At 52.9% G+C, this 19,811-nt stretch overlaps 1 protein-coding gene across 2 annotated transcripts in view; it reads right to left on the reverse strand.

The window, feature by feature from the left end:
• ST3GAL1 (ST3 beta-galactoside alpha-2,3-sialyltransferase 1) overlaps positions 1-19,811 on the reverse strand; it is a 91,472-nt gene that overhangs the window by 15,295 nt on the left and 56,366 nt on the right. For both annotated transcript variants that reach the window (XM_012648144.1, XM_012648145.1), the window contains exon 3: positions 3,521-4,377. In XM_012648144.1, coding sequence (XP_012503598.1) covers positions 3,521-3,826 — 306 coding nt within the window. In that variant the 5' untranslated portion in view covers positions 3,827-4,377. The remainder of the gene's footprint in view (positions 1-3,520; positions 4,378-19,811) is intronic.

A 19,811-nucleotide genomic window follows, 5' to 3' on the forward strand; every position in this document is an offset into this window, starting at 1 on the left:
CACAGGGATGGAAAGTGGGAGAACAGGGCGTGGACTCTAGTTTATCTGCTCTAAGCCAGGCCTCTAATGTGGGTCTGAGAAAGCGTGTCCGCCCTCTGCTCCTGTGGGCACAAACCACCTTCTCGCAGCTGGCCTTCCCCCCAGGCTCGCGGCGTTTCAAAGGCAGGGACTTTTTTCTTCCGCTCAGAGGTCCTGCGGGTGGGGCCCTAAGTCCAGTTCCATCCATGAGGTCGTCCTGGCAGCTTTCAGGCTTTTAAAGAGAGCGATGGTGCAGCCTGGAACTCCGGGATGGTTTTGATGTCAAATATTCCGGGCCACCGTCCCGATTCTTTATTCAAAGCACGTGTCTCCAGATTGTGGGTTATTCAGAATCCAGAAGCTCCAAAGCCCTGCTCCTCCTTTCTGCTGATTCCCACAGAGTGAAGCCCTGTCCCTCTGCACTCAGCCTCTCCAAGCGGCTGCCCTGGGACCGGCCACCAGAGGCCGAACTTCAGAAAGGACTGCAGTTGAGGAAGGGCTGGGCTGGCAGTGGGGTAGGACATTCGATAAACTGGTAACAGCCACGTGGAAACAGATTCCACCTCAGTGCTAAAACAATGCAATTCAGCAGTACTTGCACATTAAACCAGCAAAAATAAATGCAACTGCTAAAACTAATGTTTGCAGTGTTGTAGGGAAACCTGGTGACGTGACTACTATCCCTTCCATTTACAGAGATGGAATTTGAAATTCAGTGAAACAAGAGGTTCTTCAAAGTCACACTTAATAGGACCTAGAAAATCAGGGATAAAACCCAGGGACCCGATGCCAGGGCTGAATTTCTAAGTCTTTGAAGATACACAGGTCATATCAAGATCCTTTTTCCCTCTTATACTTTTTCATCCCTCTAGGGCTAAATCAGTCTTAAATTTTTAGAAACTGCCCTCCCTGAGGACCTTGGAGAAGAAAGATCATATCACCCCGGTTACCCATTCTAATAACTGTTTTTAATAAAGTCTTTATAGGGGCTGGAACTGGTGTGCTGTTTGGCACAAGTCACTTAACTTTTCTGAGTTTCAGTTTCCTAATCCGCAAAATGGGGATAAGGGCCCCCAAGTTCCTCCTTTATCTGCTGATTGGCAGGGTCCCTTCCAGCCTGGCCCACGCCCAGGCTATGTACACATGCTTTTGTCCCTAAAAAGCCTCTGCAGGCAGAATCCCACGGTGACACTGAGAATCATAGATTCAAAGCTCTGAAGGGGAAGACTGGAGTTAATCCTGTCCCTCCAACTGTGGTTATGGGGGAATCTGAGACCCAGAGGGGAGAAGGGATACGTGTGAAGCCACCTCTGCCATCAGTGTCTCCACTTCCCAATCACGGTGGCTCTCAAGCGCGGGGGACTTTGCACATGCGCACACACACAACCTGCCTGGGACATCTGACAACATCTGGGGACATTCTGGCTGTCACAGCTGGGGACCGAGTGATCGTGGCATTTAGTGGGTAGAGATCAGGGCCACTGCACAATGCACTAGACAGGCCCCCATGACAAGAGCGATCCGGCCCCAAATAACCTGGTGCCGAGGCTGAGACCCCACCCTAACCCTTACCATGCTTGGTCCACTGCCTCCTTCACCAGACCCTCCAATCTTTGAGAAGGCAAAGACCCTGCCTGTCCCCGGGACCTGCACACAGAGATGCTCAACACAGATTGACCATCCAGGATGTAGCCCAGTCATCTGACTCACAGCCCATCACTTTCTACCCTTCCAAGTCTCGCGCACATTTTCTGTTCATTTCAAATAAACAGTAAGCTCCTCTGGTGCAGGGATTACTTAAAGAAAATGCTGTTTGGGGAAGTCTGCCTCTTGCAGGAAGTCTCCCTGGTTGTCTCAGCCTCCCTCAACTCTGTCTTCTCCTAGCAATGGCATGTGCAGGATGTCAGGAGCTGCAGCAACGGCCCCATCCACAGGTGGGTTTCAGCTAGGATGCTCCACCTCCACCCCACACATGCGTTCTCATGCCTCCAGCCCATAGGCTGGTCCCTCGGCCTGGAGCGTCCTTCCTCCAGAATCCATCTGGATAACCTCTCCGAATCCTTCATGCTGAGCCTGGCCAGCACCTCCTCCAGGAAGCCTTCCCTGATAGCCCCAGACCGCAAAGGGGGTCAGACGTAGCACCTATCACCCCAGCTTGGGATTGTCTATTTTCCCTTCTCTCTGCCACGCCTGCAACCCAAGAAGGGGAAGATTGTCTTTTCCATCTCAATACAGCAGTGCCTGGCATTTACTAGGTACTCAGTAAATAAGGAATGAATAGATATTTCTTGCTCCCTTCAATCTATTTTGCATTCAACAACCATAATGACCTTTCAAATGGCTACACCAGATCGTGGAAGTCCCTGATAAAAATTCTACAGCGGCCTCCTGTTGCACTAAGAACAAACCCCAGTCTCCTCGCCTGGGTGGCGCCCACTCTCAGACCCCTCTCCTAGTGCCTCGCCAGACTCACGCCCCCACCCCCCACTAGCCCCCCAGAGCTTTCTACTCCTCCAACACACCCAGCTGATGCCACCCAGGGCTCTGCACCCTTGGGCCTGGGACCCTGCAGCACATTCTCTGTATGTCCCCAGGGCCGGTGCCTTCTCTGCCTTTGGGTCTCAACCCAAGTCCTGTCACCTCAGAGACCCCCAAGACCACCCCATTTTCAGAGGCCCCCTCTCCAGTGTCTCACTATCACAAACCTCATCCGCTCTTCCTCAAAGCACTTCTGCCTGAACCTACCTTGTCTGTTTCTTATCTGTCTTTCCTGGCCAGGTAAAATTCCATGAGAATAAGGATTTGATTCACTTTCACATTTCGATACCCGTAGTGGGTGAAATAGTGGCCCCCCAAAATATATGTCCAAGTGCTAGACCCCCAAACCTGTGAATGTGATCCCATTTTCACAAAGATCCTCTGCAGATGGACTTGTTAAGGATCTCTAGATGAGTCAACCTGGATTCAGGATGAACCCTAAACCCAATGGCAGGCGCCCTCCTAAGGAACGGAGAGGGAGGCTGAGACAGAGGGGCAGGCCATGCGAAGGCAGGGCAGAGACGGAGTGATGCAGCTACGAGCCGAGCCATGCCAACGATTGCCAAGGAGCGCCAAAGATTGCCAGCAGCCACAGGAGCTAGGGCAGAGGCATGGGCCGGATTCTCCCCCAGAGCCTCCAGGAGGAACCGACCCTGTCAACAGCTTGATTTTGAACTTCTGGCCCTCAGAACTCTGAGAGAATACACTCCTGCTGCTTGAAGCCACCAAGCTTATGGCCATCTGCTATGGCAGTCACGGGAAACTAACGCAGCACCTCCTGCTCTCACGTATATGTAACAGGTCCTCAATAAACAGCTGCTGAATGAACAAAAGGACAATAATCTGAATCCTGCTAAATGCCCGACAGGGCCCAAGAACACACTGGGGACAGAGTATTTGGGTCCAGGGCTCCCCTCCCGGCCCCCCGCCCAGCCCCGATCCCACCCTCAGCCCCGGGTCTCACCAGCCACCATCTGTAGGTTTCCTCCTCCAGGAGCGCGTTGCGCGCCGTCAGCAGCGGCTGCATGGTCTGGTTGAACCTCTCGTCGAACCAGACGGAGACCCTGCGCTGGCCGACGCAGTGGGCGCAGGTGCAGGGCCTGTGCTTGATGAGCTTCCTCAGGCTCTCCGAGAGCTCCATGACCATCTGCTTGGGGAACCAGGTGGTGGCCACCATGGTGTGGGAGTAGTTGAGGAAGAAGGAGGTGAGGAAGATGAAGAGGATGAGGAAGGTGAGCACTTTGAGGGTCCTCTTCCTCGTGGTCACCATCTTTGCTACCTGGTGGGGCCTCCCTGTGACGGGCCGGAGGAAATCCCTCCTGACTGAGGAGCGAGAAGAAGAAAAATCCCGGAGATGGAGACTCGATCAGCAGGGACGGCGGAAATTCCCAGGGGGGAGACTCAAGAGCTGCTGGGGCCAACCTCACTCCCGCCGGGGCACGGCCACCCTTGTGTCCCCGACATCACTGTGTGGTACGCGAAGGCCATTCATGGTGTGTTGGCTCTGCTGGCGTGTATCTGTCTTTTCAGAAAATAAAGTAGCCGACTTCTGCAATCCTAAAGAGCTGATAATATCTCTTGACGAAGCTTTAATCAGTGATTTCCTTTCCCATCCAAAGGGGTCGAGTGGTCATTAATCTTTGTGACAATCCAGGGTCTCTCGAGGGTGAGGCCTTTGAAAGAAGGGTCTTTGCCACCCCCCTCCGCAAAACGTGGTTTGCAATGATCCTTAATTAGAGCTTTGTGTTTCCCGAGCTGCCGCCAGAGATGTGGCGGTTAAGCGTCCAGCCTGATGAAGGCAGAGGGTTGGCTGTCTGTCATCTGCACAGAAAAGGAGGAAAAAACAGGGTGAGATTCTGTGACCTTGCTATAGCAAACTATTTCTCTCTCCACACCTCCACCAGGATGCATGCCATGGTCTTCTCCTCTGGTGTCAAACCAATGTGGCAGGTGACTCTGCATGACTTACTTGTCTTCTAGAATCTCAGTGTGTATGTGTGTACAACAGGATGTTATCGTCCATTTACAAGGTTGCTAAGGGGCACAGAAGGTGTCCCTTCTGTGTTTTCTACAACCAGAACTTGGGACACTTAGGAAATTCAACGAATATTTGTGAGATCAGTCAGCAATGCATACATGGTGCGATGTACACAGGGATTGTTAAATACGTGTTACTTCTCTCTCTCTCCTTCATTCTCTTCGGGATTCTAAATTTCAGCAACAACAAAAATGGTAGGCTTAGGGAGTGGCCCACCTACCCAGGCATTCAAGCTCCGCCAATTAGCCCCAGTTCCACAGAGGGGCTTTAGATGGCCCAGGTTCAATTTCTGGTTTACCAGCTGTGTGGCCTTTGGAAAGGGATTTGATCTCCCTGGCGCTCAGTTTCTTCTTCCGTAAAATGGGATAGTAACATTCCTACATATAGAATGGCTATAAAGATAAGATGATGCACGCCGAGCTTCTGGTATCTGCTGGGCAGTGGCTGAACTTTAATTTGCCTTTATTAATCTATGAATGAATATTTTTTGATGATCCCCTAAGAGTTGACAAGATGAATACATTCATGCATATCTATCTTCTCAGATAATCCTCCAAATATACTGTCAGCTAGTTACTAGTTTCCTTCTTTGTCTTGTAAGAAACTCAGACTCAAAGAGATTAAATGATTTGCCCAAGGTCATGGGGAAAGGAGGAAGCAGGATCTGACTCCAAATCCATAGCCCTCCGATTTCTTTCACCTAGCGTGGTCGGGGACCAGGAATAAGGGGTTGGGGGCTCTACCCTGGAGCTGACGCCTGTCTTGTTAACTGGTCTTCAGATGCCCACAGTTGAAAGGATACAGACAAAAGGGAGTGTATTCCACCAGAGAGAGCACACAGGACGTCTCAAACACCCACAACACAACCCCCAGACCTCACTGGCTTCCTGGGGCTTCTGCACAGTGCAACGGTGCTCACACCTCTGCACTTGAGCGTGGCGTCTCTGGCCTTTTCTTGGAATGCTTCCCCACCCCCACTTGTCTGATCGATTGCTCCCCATCCTCAAGGTGTAGATCGCCAATGAGCAGGGTATGTTTTTCCAGGAAAGTGAGAGTTGAAGGGAGATTGATTACCTTCTGGTAGAAAGTGGGGCAGTTCACAAACCAGGTTAAATCCAGAGCCTTTTTGGAGACATTCAGAGCTTGAAGTAGGCTTGATGCAGCCCCTTACAGCTTCCTGAACCGCAAGCCCAGCGTACGCAGCTCAGCTGGCAGTGCCATTTTGCTCTGGCCCCTGCCTACTGCTCCGTTTCTCACTTCTCAGGATGACCTGGCTTGTACTTATAACCTAGTGGTGTCCACAGGTGTCCCATCCACTTCTCCTCCCATCTTCCCCATCAAGGAGCAGCTGTATCATTTGAGTTAGATTAACCTCCATATTGTCACAGGTGGGCTCTGACTTCACTCGGCTGGCAGGGGGTTCCCAGCCCTCTTACCCCAGTAATTGGTCCAGGGATGGGCATGTGTCCTAATTCATCCAGTCAGAGTGAAACCCCAGACTTCTGTAGGAAGGGAAGAAACTTTCTTTTGCTCTGGCTGGTTTGTTGCTTAGTTGTGATGTATCATGCTGGCCATTTTGCAAGCTTGTGTGGCAAATATTAGAGCTGAATGAGGCCCAGACAAATGGTGTTAACACCCTGATCTAGCCATACCTACAGCTCGCCCTATCCCTTGACTTTTCAGTTACATGAGAAAATAAATCCCCTTTATTGTGTAAAACAGTTTATCTGTAACTTGAAGCAACATGACTGACTCACAGGTCAGAGTCGCTCCTGCCTCTGCGCCCCTGCCCAGGCTGTCCCCACCACCCAGAAAATCCATCCCACACAGTTTGGCCCATGGCTCTTACTCATTCTCTAGGGCTCAGCTGGTGCCAACTCCTGGAAGAAGCCCTGCCGACCCCTGGGGCGAGTTAGGGGCCTCTCCTGGCTCCGCTCTGCCTGCACTGTTTGCTGTCTTCCCTGGACTGGGAGCAACGTGAGGACAGAAACTCAGTCTCACCACGGTGGTGGCCCTGTCACCCAGCACACGCTTGGTGCTCAGTGGAGGCTGGTGGCACGACGGAACGCAGAAATGAATGAAGGGAAGTGCGAGGGCCGACAATTCAGAGGGAGAACTGAGCAAGACAGCACAGACAGGAAACTGCACCCCGCTGTCCACCTGTGACCCTGCTCAAGGCACCTTACGCTTCTGACCTGTCTCTTCAAGTGGAACGTGGGGCTGATAACACGGACTCCACCTGCTTCTCAGGGCTGCCGACCCATCGAGGTGTGTCCCTTCACCCCGCGCACTGGCTGCGTACGTGCTGGTCCCTGCGGCATTCCAGGTCCCGGGCGAGCTGGTTGCGATACACCGTGAGAGGCTCTACGGTGAGACTCCCAGGCATCAACAGGAACCCAGAGCCTTCCGGAGAAACAAGGCTGGGGTGGCCAGGTCAGAGGAAGTGTGAAGGGGAGGGGAGGTGATGGGGTGAGAAAGGACACAGGCACATGGGTGGCAGGAGAGTGTGTTGGGCCGCAGAAGCCACAGTCAAGACTGAGTTTTCTATGAGTGACACGGAAACCCACTGGAGGGCTGAGCAGGGGAGTGACACAGCCTCACCAGATTTGTCTTTACAATGAGCAGAACCCAGGATGCCCTCGCTGACTGCACCCGCAGTGCCAGGGCAGGGACAAGTTCCCTTAAACAGAAGACTGGTGGGCCTGTCGATCAAACAAGGCTCTGCATGAGAAGTTGGGTTCCCCACGACGCCCTGCTCTGTGTGGGGTATCAGAGCTCTGGGCCGACGCTAGGATGGGTGAGAGCTGGGACAGATGGCAGGGCTCAGCTGCAGAGGCCGTGGGCCTGTGACACTCTCCTCCCCTCTGGGGCACCCTATAGCTGCATCTCTGAGGCCAGGGTGCCTGGGCAGATTCCACTACCAGCCGAGGCTCCTGGGCTGGTATCAATTAGCACTTTCGAAAGCCCTGGAAAAAACTGCAATGGAAAGGCTGGAACACCCCCTACCCCTTCCCAGGCCGCAGGGAAGAAAGGAGGACTGCCTGACTTCCCTGCGCTCTACCAAGTGCCAGGCAGCCCGCGGGGCATGGGGACGCCAGCCCTGGCTCCCACAAGTGGAACCCAGGCCAAGACGCCCCGGGCCAAAGATCTCTGCATGCCAAGTGTGCGTAAGCAGCAGGAGGTGCCTCCCAAAACAGAGGGGAAGAAGACAGGGAGGGGAGAGAACAGGAGAACGGGGAGGGGGAGAAGCTGCCTTTGCAGATTGGCAGTCCTAGTCATCTCCCCAGCACATGCTGGAATGCCGGAGGAGGCACAGAGAACGTGCCCGTCACAGAGTCTAACGGGGTCACCAGCACAATACTGACAAATGTCAGCACCCTTCTGAGGACTCGGAAAGTGAGGATTTCCCTAAGGAGGGTCTCAGATGAAGACAAACCCCCCTGGCAATAGGGAGTTGGGGCAATTACCAGCGACTGAGAGAACCGTGTGAAACTCCTGGAAGTGAAATGAATGACCCACACATGGGTTTGAGGCTGTAGTAAATACCTGCTAATGGTGTGGTACATGTCCTGGCTGCTGGAGGGATGCCTGGGTGAACCACACAGGCAGTTGGCAAAGTCATGCTTCTAACAGAGCAGCCACAGTTCCCCCATGTGACCCTCAATCCACCAGGTGAGGTGGGTGAAATGGGAAAGTGAGGTCCAGAGAAGGCAAGTGACTTATCCAAAGTCACACAGCGATATGGTGGCAAAGCTCTTGCCTCCTGGGGCTTTCTGTGTAGCCATGGCTGATCATTCTACTTCACCAACACCTGCTCTCATCTTCGCCGTTTCTTTCCTCTTTTGGGGGCGTTCGGTTTATTGTTTTCTTTCCAGTTTCTTGAGACGGATACTGACGTGTTCACCCTCTCTTCTGCTGTGCCTACGCTATCTGAATTACATACTAAGTATATAATATATTCTTCATTCCAGTTGTATTTTTTAGGTCTAGAATTTCCATCTAATTTTTTTATAGGTTTAGTTTTCTGGTGAATGTCTCCATCTTGTCATCTAACTTCTTGCAATTATTCATCACAGCTATTTTCGGGTAACATGGGTCTCCTTCTATTGTCTGTTCTTCCTCTCTCTCTTCGGTCATATGGTTCTGTCTCCCGGCATGCCTGGTTGCTGTCGATATTATTGTATCTATGACATGAACGTAGAGGCTCTGCACAAGGCTGTCCTCATTCAGGGAGGACTGGCTGTCTCCTGGGAAGGAGGGACGGCCAGTGCATATTACCTTGTTCCAACTGGGTTTGTGTTTCACTTTTCACGATGACTGGTCTGTTTCTGGTCTGCTCGACCCCTAGGCACAGTTCTTCGCAAAGGACAGCCTGGGACGCCTATCGAGGCGCCTTCTGCTTACAGGATCCCATCTGCAATTTCTGTCTCCCCTGCACTGAAAGATCACCATAAGCTGAGTTTAGCTTTTTAGACTTTCAGTTGTTTTCTGCTTGGTTTCTTAGATTCTGGACCCATGCAACATAAATACTAGCAAATGCCTTGAAAGGCAAAAAGAAAAAAAGCACGGAACACAAGCTCTTTTCTCTGTGGTTCCCTTCACTGTAGGTTCTTGGTCCCTTGGGTTCTGGCTGACCTAGTGGTCCTGAACTCACTCACTCAGTCTACCTACCTACCTACTTACCTACCTACATACCCGTCCCTATTTGCTCCCCATCCCTGTGAGGCTGCCAGACACTCTGCACTGCTTCTCTCTGCTCGTCCTCCGGACCCTCTACCCTCTTACAAATCAGCACATAGCTGGTGCAGGAAGGGAGCAGAGAACACTGGGGGTGCCCAATTCATTTCCCTTCTCTCAGGGGTCTTCACTCCCCCGAGTCCTAGCTGCCTTGGTTGTCCTCTAATGTCTTCAAAGAGCTGGATTTCTATTTCGGTTGGTGCAAAAGTAATTGCAGTTTCAGCACTGTTGAAATTTGCCATTTGATACTGGAATACATTCTTAAATAAATGTGGTTATGTTATACATCATTTTAATGTGCATTTCTCGCTTTATTTATTTTTTTTTGCCAATGACATTACTTGCTGTTTATTTTATATTTATTTTAGACTATCGAAATGATGTTAGACAAAAAGCAAATCTGAGCAATTTTCTTATTCGAGTTCAACATGGGTCATAAAGCAGCAGAGAAAATTCACAACATCAACAACGCATTTGGCCCAGGAACTGCTAACAAATGTACAGTGCAGTGGTGGTTCAAGAAGTTTTGCACAGGAGACGAGAGCCTTGAAGATGAGGAGTGCAGTGTCCGGCCATCAGAAGTTGACAACGACCAATTGAGAGCAACCATCGAAGCTGATCCTCTTAGAACTACATGAGAAGTTGCAGAAGACCTCAACATCAACCATTCTACGGTCGTTTGGCATTTGAAGCAGTCTGGAAAGGTGAAAAAGCTCGATAGGTGGGTGCCTCATGAGCTGACCGAAAATCGTCATTTTGAAGTGTTGTCTTCTCATCTTGTACACAACAACAAACCATTTCTCGATCGGATTGTGATGTGTGATGAAAAGTGGATTTTATACGACAACCGGTGACAACCAGTTCAGTGGTTGGACTGGGAAGAAGCTCCAAAGCACCTCCCAAAGCCAAACTTGCACCAAAAAGAGGTCATGGTCACTGTTAGGTGGTCTGTTGCCGGTCTGATGCACTACAGCTTTCTGAATCCCAGGGAAACCATTATATCGAAGAAGTATGCTCAGCAACTCGATGAGACACGCTGAAAACTGCAAAGCCTGCAGCCAGCATTGGTCAATAGAAAGGGCCCAATTCTTCTCCACGACAATGCCCGATGGCATGTCGCCCAACCAACGCTTCAAAAGTTGAAGGAATTGGGCTATGAGGTTTTGCCTCATCCACCACATTCACCTGACCTGTCACCAACTGACTACCACTTCTTCAAGCATCTTGATAACTTTTTGCAGGGAAAACACTTCCACAACCAGCGGGATGCAGAAAATGCTTTCCAAGAGTTCGTGGAATCCTGAAGCACGGATTTTTATGCTACAGGAATAGACAAACTTATTTCTTGTTGGCAAAAATGTGTTGATTGTAATGTTTCCTATTTTCACTAATAAAGATGTGTCTGAGCCTAGTTGTATTTAAAATTCATGGTCTGAAACCGCAATTATTTTTGCACCAACCTAATATATTTTTCCCCCACCCCAGGATTTATAGTCTTCAGTGAGAGAAAAGGTCTGAAACAAGCTTCTGCCATAGCCAGAAGCCACAGCGTCTTTCCTTTGCCTCTCTGTGCTCCAGTTCCTGGAGCGGTGTCCTGCAAGTGTCAGAGGCTTGGCAAATCCGGAGAAGAGGGTGGGGCCCAGCGAGGCGGGAGAGTTGTCCAGGCAAATCCTCTTGCACCAGCTGGGTGTGCAGATGGTGGGAGGGAAGGGAACGGGGTAGATCTGCAGGCTGGAACGTTGCAGCCGCAGCGGCCGCCACCTCCCTGCCCCCGCCCCGAGGCCCAGCTGCATCTGCTTTCACTTTGTGTCAGCGCACTCTCCTCTTGGGCCAGTGAGGATGACTTCCTGGCTCAACACACCCAGGAACTTAGCTGCCCTGACCATTCCCATCACTGAAAAACAGATCCTCCCATGTCCTGGCCTTCGGAGTCCTGGCTGGCTGGCTCATACAGTGGCACAGGGTGGTACACAGTGAGGCCTGCCAGGTGAAGGAGCCCCACGCCTGCCAGTAAGAAAGTCTCCCCTTAACTGCTCTCCAGCCCTGGCTTGGTCACTGGACACTTTTTATCCATTTACTTTGATTTTTGTGAAGAATTTGCTCTTGGATCCTGGCCAACAGTTGTTGGAACAAAAAGTGGCACAGACAGACCTGGGATCTTTTCCCCCTCCTGGCTGTGTGCTCATGGGCAAGGCACTTCACCTCTCTGATCCTCAGTGCCTGAATCCACAAAATGAGTGTAATGATGTTTGCACGGTGGGCTGCTGTAGGGGAAAATGCCTTGCACAGCAGAGATCGGCTCAGTTCCTCACACAGAGTAGATATCGCAAAGGTCAATTCTGTCCCTCCCCGCTAAGTTTCCACATCCTCATTTGTCAAAAGCTCAACAGGCATCAGAGAATACAAACCAGGGTATTATGAAAATGATGATTCCAGCTGACTGCACTAGTTAAGTCAAGTCCTTGAAGCACTGGACAGCTAACCCTTCATGCTTTCTGCTTCGGTGGCCAAGACCTCACAGGACCTGCAGGGAAGCGGTCCTATGCGGGGTAGGGGGGGCAAATCAGGATTCCCAGGGGTTCACAGACCCAGAAGCCTCAGCAACAGCCATGCCTTGGGTCAGAGGGCACTGGACAGGCTTAGGGGTCAGGCCCACCTGAGTTTGCAACCAGCTTTGATCTCCCCGGGAGAAGGTTCCTCCAAGTGGCTCTGATTGCTCCAATATTGCTCCACTCCCCAATCACTCCGAGTCTTGAGTCTTTCTCCTCACATGCTGGGAAGCTCAGGTGCACTGTCTTCCAGAGCACCCAAGACTTACACATCCTCAGAGAAGGCTAGGCCACCCTCACGACCTCCAGCTGTCAGTGTTGGATTGGGGGCCATCTTGTCCTGTGCACTTTTTTTATGGTTTGCAATACACGGTCACAGCTGTCACCCATTTGGGCCTTTCGGCAGCCCTGTGCACTGGGTTGTGAACAGAACAAGCTTTGGGGCTCAGCCAGGCCTGGGCTCAAATGCGGAATCTGTTTCCTCCCAGCCAAGGGACCTTGGGTAATACCAACTACCTCATTGGGTTCAGACCCTGCAGCAACAAGATGGGGACACTCACAGCTCTTCAAAGGGACACATGAGCATTAGGTGCAGAAATGACTAGCATTTAATAGATGCTCAATACATGAGAGTTACCTTCACTGCCAATTTCTAGATGAGGAAATGGAGGCTCAGAGAGCACCTGGATTGAGTTCATACAACCAGGAGATGGTCTTTTGTATGAACTACAGAATGTTTTCCCAGATTTGGCATCCATGTCTAGATATTTCCCTCCCTCCTTCCTTTCCATATACTAAGCATCAGCTCTGTGCTAAGTATCATTCTCCAGGAAGAAGATGCCCTGGAAGCTGAGTGTGTGGACCTTCCATGTGCAACTCTCCCCAGCAGAGTCCTCTGGGCCTTTGTGTTATTGCAAGAGTGTGTTTAATCTCTGCTTTAATCCCACATTCAGAGAATCGGCTTAACGAGAAACCCCAGCCGAGTGAGTCAGAGCTGGAGAGGCACCTGCCTGGAGGCCTTGCTGGCTCTGCAGAACCCACCCCTGCCCCCAGGATTCCTGCCACCCGTCCACCCCTGCAGCTAAGGAGCGCTCCAGGCCTCGACTGCTGTTGTTCAGGCCGGACGCCAAGGCCTACTCTTTGGGGACGTTCTTAATGCTTTCTACTCCAGGGCTGTCGCACACAGGGCATGTGATGGGAGATGGTTCAGAAACCTTCAAGGAGAACTCAACAAACTTGTAGTTATGATCAAAGCATGAAGCTAGAGGCTCAGGAGGTACTGCAGTTCATATGTCTTAATTCCCTACTCAAATGTGGAATTCCGGCATCAACCCTGCCTGCATTCAAGGGCTTTTAGGCTATCCTGTTTCTTGCCACCGGCAAGGCTCCCTCTGCTGGCCACTGTCTACTGCAGTAAGAGTATGTTCCTACCCTGCTGTGCTCCCCTCTGTACTGCAGGGGGCTGGAAGCCTGAAAACTACATTTCCCAGTTTCTCCTGCCCATTGCTCCCTGGACACAGGAGCGATTCAGCCAATGATGATTGATATGAGGCAGGTGCCCTCCTCCCCCCTGCAGTGGTAGGAGCCGCTATGTGGCTGCCCACAGAGAGCACTGGGCTCCATGACCTGCCCTCCTCCACCTCTGGGCTGCAGGCAGCTGAGGAGCAGAGAGGGCTGGGAGCTGGTTGGCTGCAACTGCTGGGGTAGAGCCCTGCTGGGAACATCCGAAAGGCGCTGAGCTTTTTACTGTGTGACCTTCAAGTCCCTCATCTATAAAATGAGGTTAAAAACCATCCCTACTTCTGACGTGGGCACACAGAGCAATAATGTTAATGCTATCAGCAGCGAGGACACCTGCCACTAACTGAGGGTTTTCTCTTTGCCAGATCTGGCTCTAAGCACAACACTGGAGCACAATGCCCGAGTCCACAACGATCTTCTGATGATGTGCTGGGCATTATCTCCATCTTTCAGAGGTGGGGACAGAGGCCCACAGCAGTCCAGCGACCTGCCCAAGGCCCTCGGTTGGAAGGTGGTGAGGCTGGGATTCCAGCCAAGGCAGAGCCGAGCCCAGTGGGCAGTGCCAGGCTAAGGTCCACCCCTCCCCTGGGCCTCAGCATCCGAGCTGCAGAAGAGAGACAGGACCATCCCAAACCCATGGTGGCAGTGCGAGCATTGAGGAAGGTTGGCGTGTGATGCCCGCAGAAGGTCTGGAGGGGTGAGCTGGAATCCTCACTGCCCTTGCTTTGTTTTCTTCCCGGTCAGTGCTCTAGCTCAGCCCCACCCGCTCTGAGTCACCCCTGCAGTTGGCAGCTGTGTTCCCATGGCCGAGTCCAGACCCAGCTCTGCTCAGCCGTGGGGGCAGTGGACCCAGCTCCCTCCAGACATCATCCAAGAGAAGCTGGCCACCACAGCGAGGGGAGGCCTGAGAGGTGGCCCTGGCCACCATGGGGTAAACAGGTGGCGAAAGCTTCCTGTCACTGCTGGGGCTGGGGGTGGCCATTTCTCTCCTCCCACAGAGTAGGTCCCAGATGAAGCCAGCCAGCGACCGTGCTGCCCTCAGGCTCGACTCCTCCCTGCGCCTTCCAAGAGAGGAGGGGACATCCCCACCTTCCATGCCACACCGTGTGACGTGGAGCCACCTCAGGACTTCAGGCCAGTCAGTTCCTCATCTGTAAATGAGACAATTATCCCAGCCTGTGCTCACCCGACTCAGCTGAGTGAACAAATGAGTGGATAGCTGGTTAGACTTGGCAGTCGCTTTCCGAAGATACAGCCCCTCTATTACAATCACGGTACGCACAGTCTTGAATATTTAATGCACACTGGAGTCAATGCTATTGGCTTGTGGATATATATAAAGTGCATAGAACAATTCCTGAAAATATCAGTATTACTGTCCAGAAAATGTCACTTGCATTGGGCTCATCATTCCTTTGACAAATGAAGAACAGCACGTGTGTGTGGATAGTGGACGGTGAGGTGTAAAACGCAGGAGAAACGGTGTGTCTGAGTTGAACGCTTCCCACATGCCAGGTGCTTTGCACCCACCATCCCACTTTGTCTTGGCAACGCCCCTGATCTGACACTGACACCCCGCTCTGCAGATTCTCTCTCTTGCTTTCATTCAATAATCACTTACTGCGCACCTGCTGTCTAATGATCACTGTCAGGTGCTGGACAAAATAATGGTTAGAAAAAGTAGAATGACCTTCACCCCTGCCCTCCTGAAACAATACTGCAGGGTGGGCCAGAGGCTGAGATCTTAAGGAGTCATACAGAAAAATTAGAATGGCTACAGTGGGTAAATGTGAGGTGTGTCAGTGTGGCTAGGCTGTGATGTCCAGGAGTTAGTCTTGGTGTTGTTGGGAAGGTCATCTGCAGATGTGGTTAACTTCTACAATCAGCTGACTTCAAGTAAAGGAGATTCAGGTGGGCCTCATCTAATCAGCTGAAGGCTTTAAGAGCAGAAACTAAGGTTTCCCGGAAAAGAAAGTAACACAGAAGTCAAGCCCTGCCTGAGTTTCCACCCTCTGGTCTGCCCCACAGGTCTTGGACTTGCCAGCCCCCACCACTGCCTGAGCCAGTTTCTTAAAATGAATCTCTTAATATACACCCACAAATATTCTACTGGCTCTGCTCCTCCTGAAAGGCGAGTCACGCCACAGCCTCCGCACCAGGGAGCAGAGGGGCCTGGGAGGGGCAGGTGGGTGTCCCGAAAAAGTGCTAATGGCCCGAGGCCTGTGGGATGGATGGGCGACTAGACAGAGAGGACAAGAGCTTCCTGGGCAGGGGAAGCTGCAGGTGAGTCCGAGGAACTGAGAGCAAGGTCAAGTGGCAGGGAAGCCAGAGAGGGAGACGGTGGATGGTACTGGACAGGGCTGGGCTGCCCCCTGGGAGCCACAGGAAGCCCAAGTGGGGCTTCCTGACCAAGCGCAGGGTCAGCTGTGCCTGAGCCACAACTGATAGGAGGCCAGGTCAGGGCTGCCAGAATGGCCTTTTCCCCAGGGCCACCCCACAGCCTGGTGCTGCCTGCCAGCCTGTATGTGTCACTGCAGCAGCCTGGCCTGCCAGGGGCTCAGGCAGTGAGCTGGCATCTTTGTTTTCCCTCCAGATGTCCCCTGTACCTTCTCTGCCCTGCTCTGTGCCAGAGGCTGGCCTTAGGGATGGACTGCATCAATGGCTCCCATGCTATCGTCTTCCTGCTGTGTCTGGCCAATGGGAAAGTGGACAGGAGGCTGGCCGGAGAGAGGGGATAAAGGTCAGGTGGTGACTGCCCTGGCGTCCTCCCTATGGGGCAGCCAAAGGCTGGCAGCCTCTTGCTCCTGTCAACACATACTGGGTCTTTCCAGGGTTTCAGTAAGTCTCCGTCCTCTTGTCTCTTCAGCCTCAGGGTTGGAAATACCCCCACTGTTTCCAACCCCAGGAACAATGCCACCCTTGTGGTGTCCTGCTAGCACCCTGACCAGCCCAGGTGACCCCACAGTCCTGCCTGTCACACAGCTCCAAGTGGCACTGTTGACCATATGGTCTATGCAGTTGCCACCCCTGGAGAAATGCCCTGAAAGCAGCCCAGCCTCAGCCCCCTGCAATGGCCCCCAGACACCCAAGCTGGGAACAGCTCCTGGCAGCCTCAGAGGACTTGCAGGAAGAGCTGGCTTGGGCCTGCTGGACCCCCTGAGTCCTGGCTCCCCTATCGCCTTGGGTAGCTGCTCTTTCTGGAATCCTCCCAAACCCTGCTCCAACTGCTGTGGGGCACTCACCGGGCAGTGGTCGGGTCTAGGCACAGGCCACTGACAGGGCCTGTGGCAGGCATGGCACCAGGGCTCCCCTGCACCATTCAGGTTGCAGGCTCGAGACACTCCAGGTCCCACTATGCTCCAGTTAGTTCCTCCCCCAGGCTCCCCGGTGACAGGCAGCAGCCCCTCCCCAGCTCTGTCTCCCACAGATGTGCAGCCAAGGCCAGTGGAGCCCCAGGGCAAGGTCCCTTTAGCCCACCTGCAGCTGCTCCAGTTGGAGGCTTTAGCTTGACCTACTCCTGAGCCCCTCTTGGGGTCTGATCTGCTGTTTCCTCTCCCACTAGTTTGCTCTCTGACTCCTGCTGGGCTTAAATATCAAAGAGAATCCTCATTGTTTTTCCTGCAGACAAAGGCCCAAGGAATCTCTCTAACCAAATCTGGTGGCCTCTGGTCTCCCTATCTCAGGATCCATTTGGCAGCCCCAGCTGCCTCCTCATCTTATCTGTGCACGGTCTGCCCATTTCAGACAGCGTCAACATCTAACACATTCTTTGTGTGGACACCTGGCTAAAGTGCCCAGTGGCTCTTAGGGCAAGCACCCTTACCTCTGCTTTGTAGGGGAGGAAATTGGGCTCTGAGAGGCTTTGCAGCTTCTTGGAAACCAGGCAGGGTGTGAAACAGGTGGTTTCAGGTCCTATGAGAGAGGTTTACCATAACCCCATTTTACAGATGGGGAAAGCTGAGGCCCTCAGACGTGGGTAGCTTACTCAAGGTCACACGGTCAGGAAGGGCTCGAGCTGATTCCTGAGCCTACTCTTCAGCTCTTGCCGTGGCATGCCTGTAATGCAGCTCTGAACATAGCTGACGGCATGTTTGTCTTCACTGCTCCATAGTGAAGCCACAGACTAGGCCAGCTTCGGATCCAGCATGGAGACAGGGCACTTTGGCACAGATGGCGGAAGGCAGGGGGCATAGAGGATGGCCTCCCAAGAGAGTGCATGGGGTGGCGATGGGAACAAATCAGTGTGGAAAGCAGGGTGCCCTCCTGAGAGGCTGCAGTGTGTGCGGCCAGATCGTGGACGTCTTCAGGAATGTGAACTTGGGGGTGCGGGCAAAGGGGAACCACAGCTGGTTTGTGAGCAGCAGACAGTAGTGACTGCGACTGGCACATTAGGCTGGACTGGGGTGGGGTTCACAGGACACCCCGGGGGAGCCTGGAGAACAGCCCGGTCTCCATCTCAGGTCACCTGGGAAGCCCATCTCCTTTGGGGCCTAAGTTTCCCCGCTACCTCCTGCACTGACTCTAGCCCAGAGGTGCCAGCAGGTGGGAGAACCCTTGGTTGTGCTCCCAGATCTTCCGCCTCTCACCCTAGTCTCTCTTACTTGTTCCTTTGCCAGGGAACCGGGGAGAAAACAAAGTGCCCCTGAGCACAGACTGGTTCTGAGTGGGCAGTGTGCACAAGTGCCCCAGAGAAACACGATTAGCCAGGATTAGGGTCACATGAGCAGGAGTCGGGTATGTTTTCATATTCTCAGCTGCACAAAAAGAATTTAAATCCACAAATCTCCTTATGTGCGTGGATTGAGGGGTGCTAAATTTGGAGCCTGAAGACATCTGAGCAACGTTAGAAGCATGTAATGTGGTCAGGAATCTAAGCGGTCGCACTGTAAGCGCCCAGGCTCACACCTGTCCCCAGAAGAAAGGATTTCCCCAATTTGGGTGGCACAGAAGTCTCCATGAAGGAAAGACTATTCAGAGTTACCAAGCCCCCACCGCGCCAGCCCTCAGGGGTCTGTCGAGGTTTCTAAAGCCTCTTGTAGGACTGAGAGGCTGCAGGCCTGAAGCTGAGATCCAGAAAGTCTGACATGTGGGTTTTTTCACAGTCCCCTGACTTCCATGGAAATGTTTTTACTCTACTGATTTGCAGGGGCATCCAGAAGGCTCCTAAAAGAGCCGGGGGGCAACCTCTAGTGGGGTCCAGAATGCGGATTCAAATCACATTATACACCCCTGCTGCCTGCACAGGGAGGCCCCGCACACTCCAGGCTTCTGAGACAGGTATGAGCACCAGGCCACAGCATGCGTCTGGAAGGAACCATTCCTACACTAAGGGTTGCAGGGTGTCACGGAGTCCAGGCGGGTCACGGGATAAAACTGCCCTGGCCCAGCACTCCCCCGCCCCCAGAGGAGAGGATGGGTGGCTCTCATCAGAAACAGCGCAAGCCATCTGCTGTGGGGCCCTCCTGGGCCCTGCACTCAGGAGAGGGAGACTTTGGCCCTTGATAAGGGATTGCTGAGCAGCTGGGGACTGGCAGCCGGAGGGGAGGGGAGGGCAGGGATCGGCATGACACGCCAGCGTGCTTTTAGAGCAGCCGAGGCCAGCAGCCCTGGTGAGGCCTGGGCTGCAGACAGGAGGGGGCAGGGGGCATGGAGCCACGGAGAGCCAGTGTGCCGTCTCCCCATGAGCTCCCACGGCTGGTAAGTCCTGGAGAAATCCACACAAATACTTGGTGGGGACCTGTCCCTAATGTGCCCCAACTCTATGCCAGGCACCCAGCTAGCACTTCTCCTAGGTCTCCTGTTTGAACTTCAAAACAGTTTTCTGCTTTCACAGAGAAAAGACGGAAACAGAAAGGCCGAGGTCCCTTGCTCAAGGTCACACAGTGAGTGATGAACTCTGACTTTTGGAGGCAGATGCGAAGCCTCTGCTACACTAGCTGTGCCTGCAATGAGCACGGCGTCCTGTGGGCCTTTGCTTTTTGATGCTGGGGGCTGGGGAACACGCCACACGGCTGCAACTTCCCAGCCCCTCGTGGGCGCGTCCCACCTCGTGGAATTAACAGTTATGAAGACGTCTCATCGTCTAGCTCTTGTTTGACCAAAGGGGCTCAGGCAGGTTCAAGGCCATCCTCAGAGTCGGGCATCTGGTAAGCCGTGGACGGAGGACGAGAACACAGGCCTGGACCCCACTGCCATGGGAAAAGTGGGAAAAGGACGGGGCTCGATCGCTCCAAAGCCTCAGTAGCTGTGTGGCTCGGACAAGCCACCTGACCACACCCTGCCACATCTTGCCCTTTTATGCAAAAGCAGAGAACACAGCGACATGTGCCCTAGGAGTCCTGAGAGAATAGAATGAGGAAATGAAGCGCTTTCACCTCTGCAAGGGCCACTAACCTGTCTGATCCCTTCTC

This window comes from Propithecus coquereli, unplaced genomic scaffold, assembly GCF_000956105.1.
Source record: "Propithecus coquereli isolate 6110/MARCELLA unplaced genomic scaffold, Pcoq_1.0 Scaffold28, whole genome shotgun sequence".
Lineage (NCBI taxonomy): Eukaryota > Metazoa > Chordata > Mammalia > Primates > Indriidae > Propithecus > Propithecus coquereli.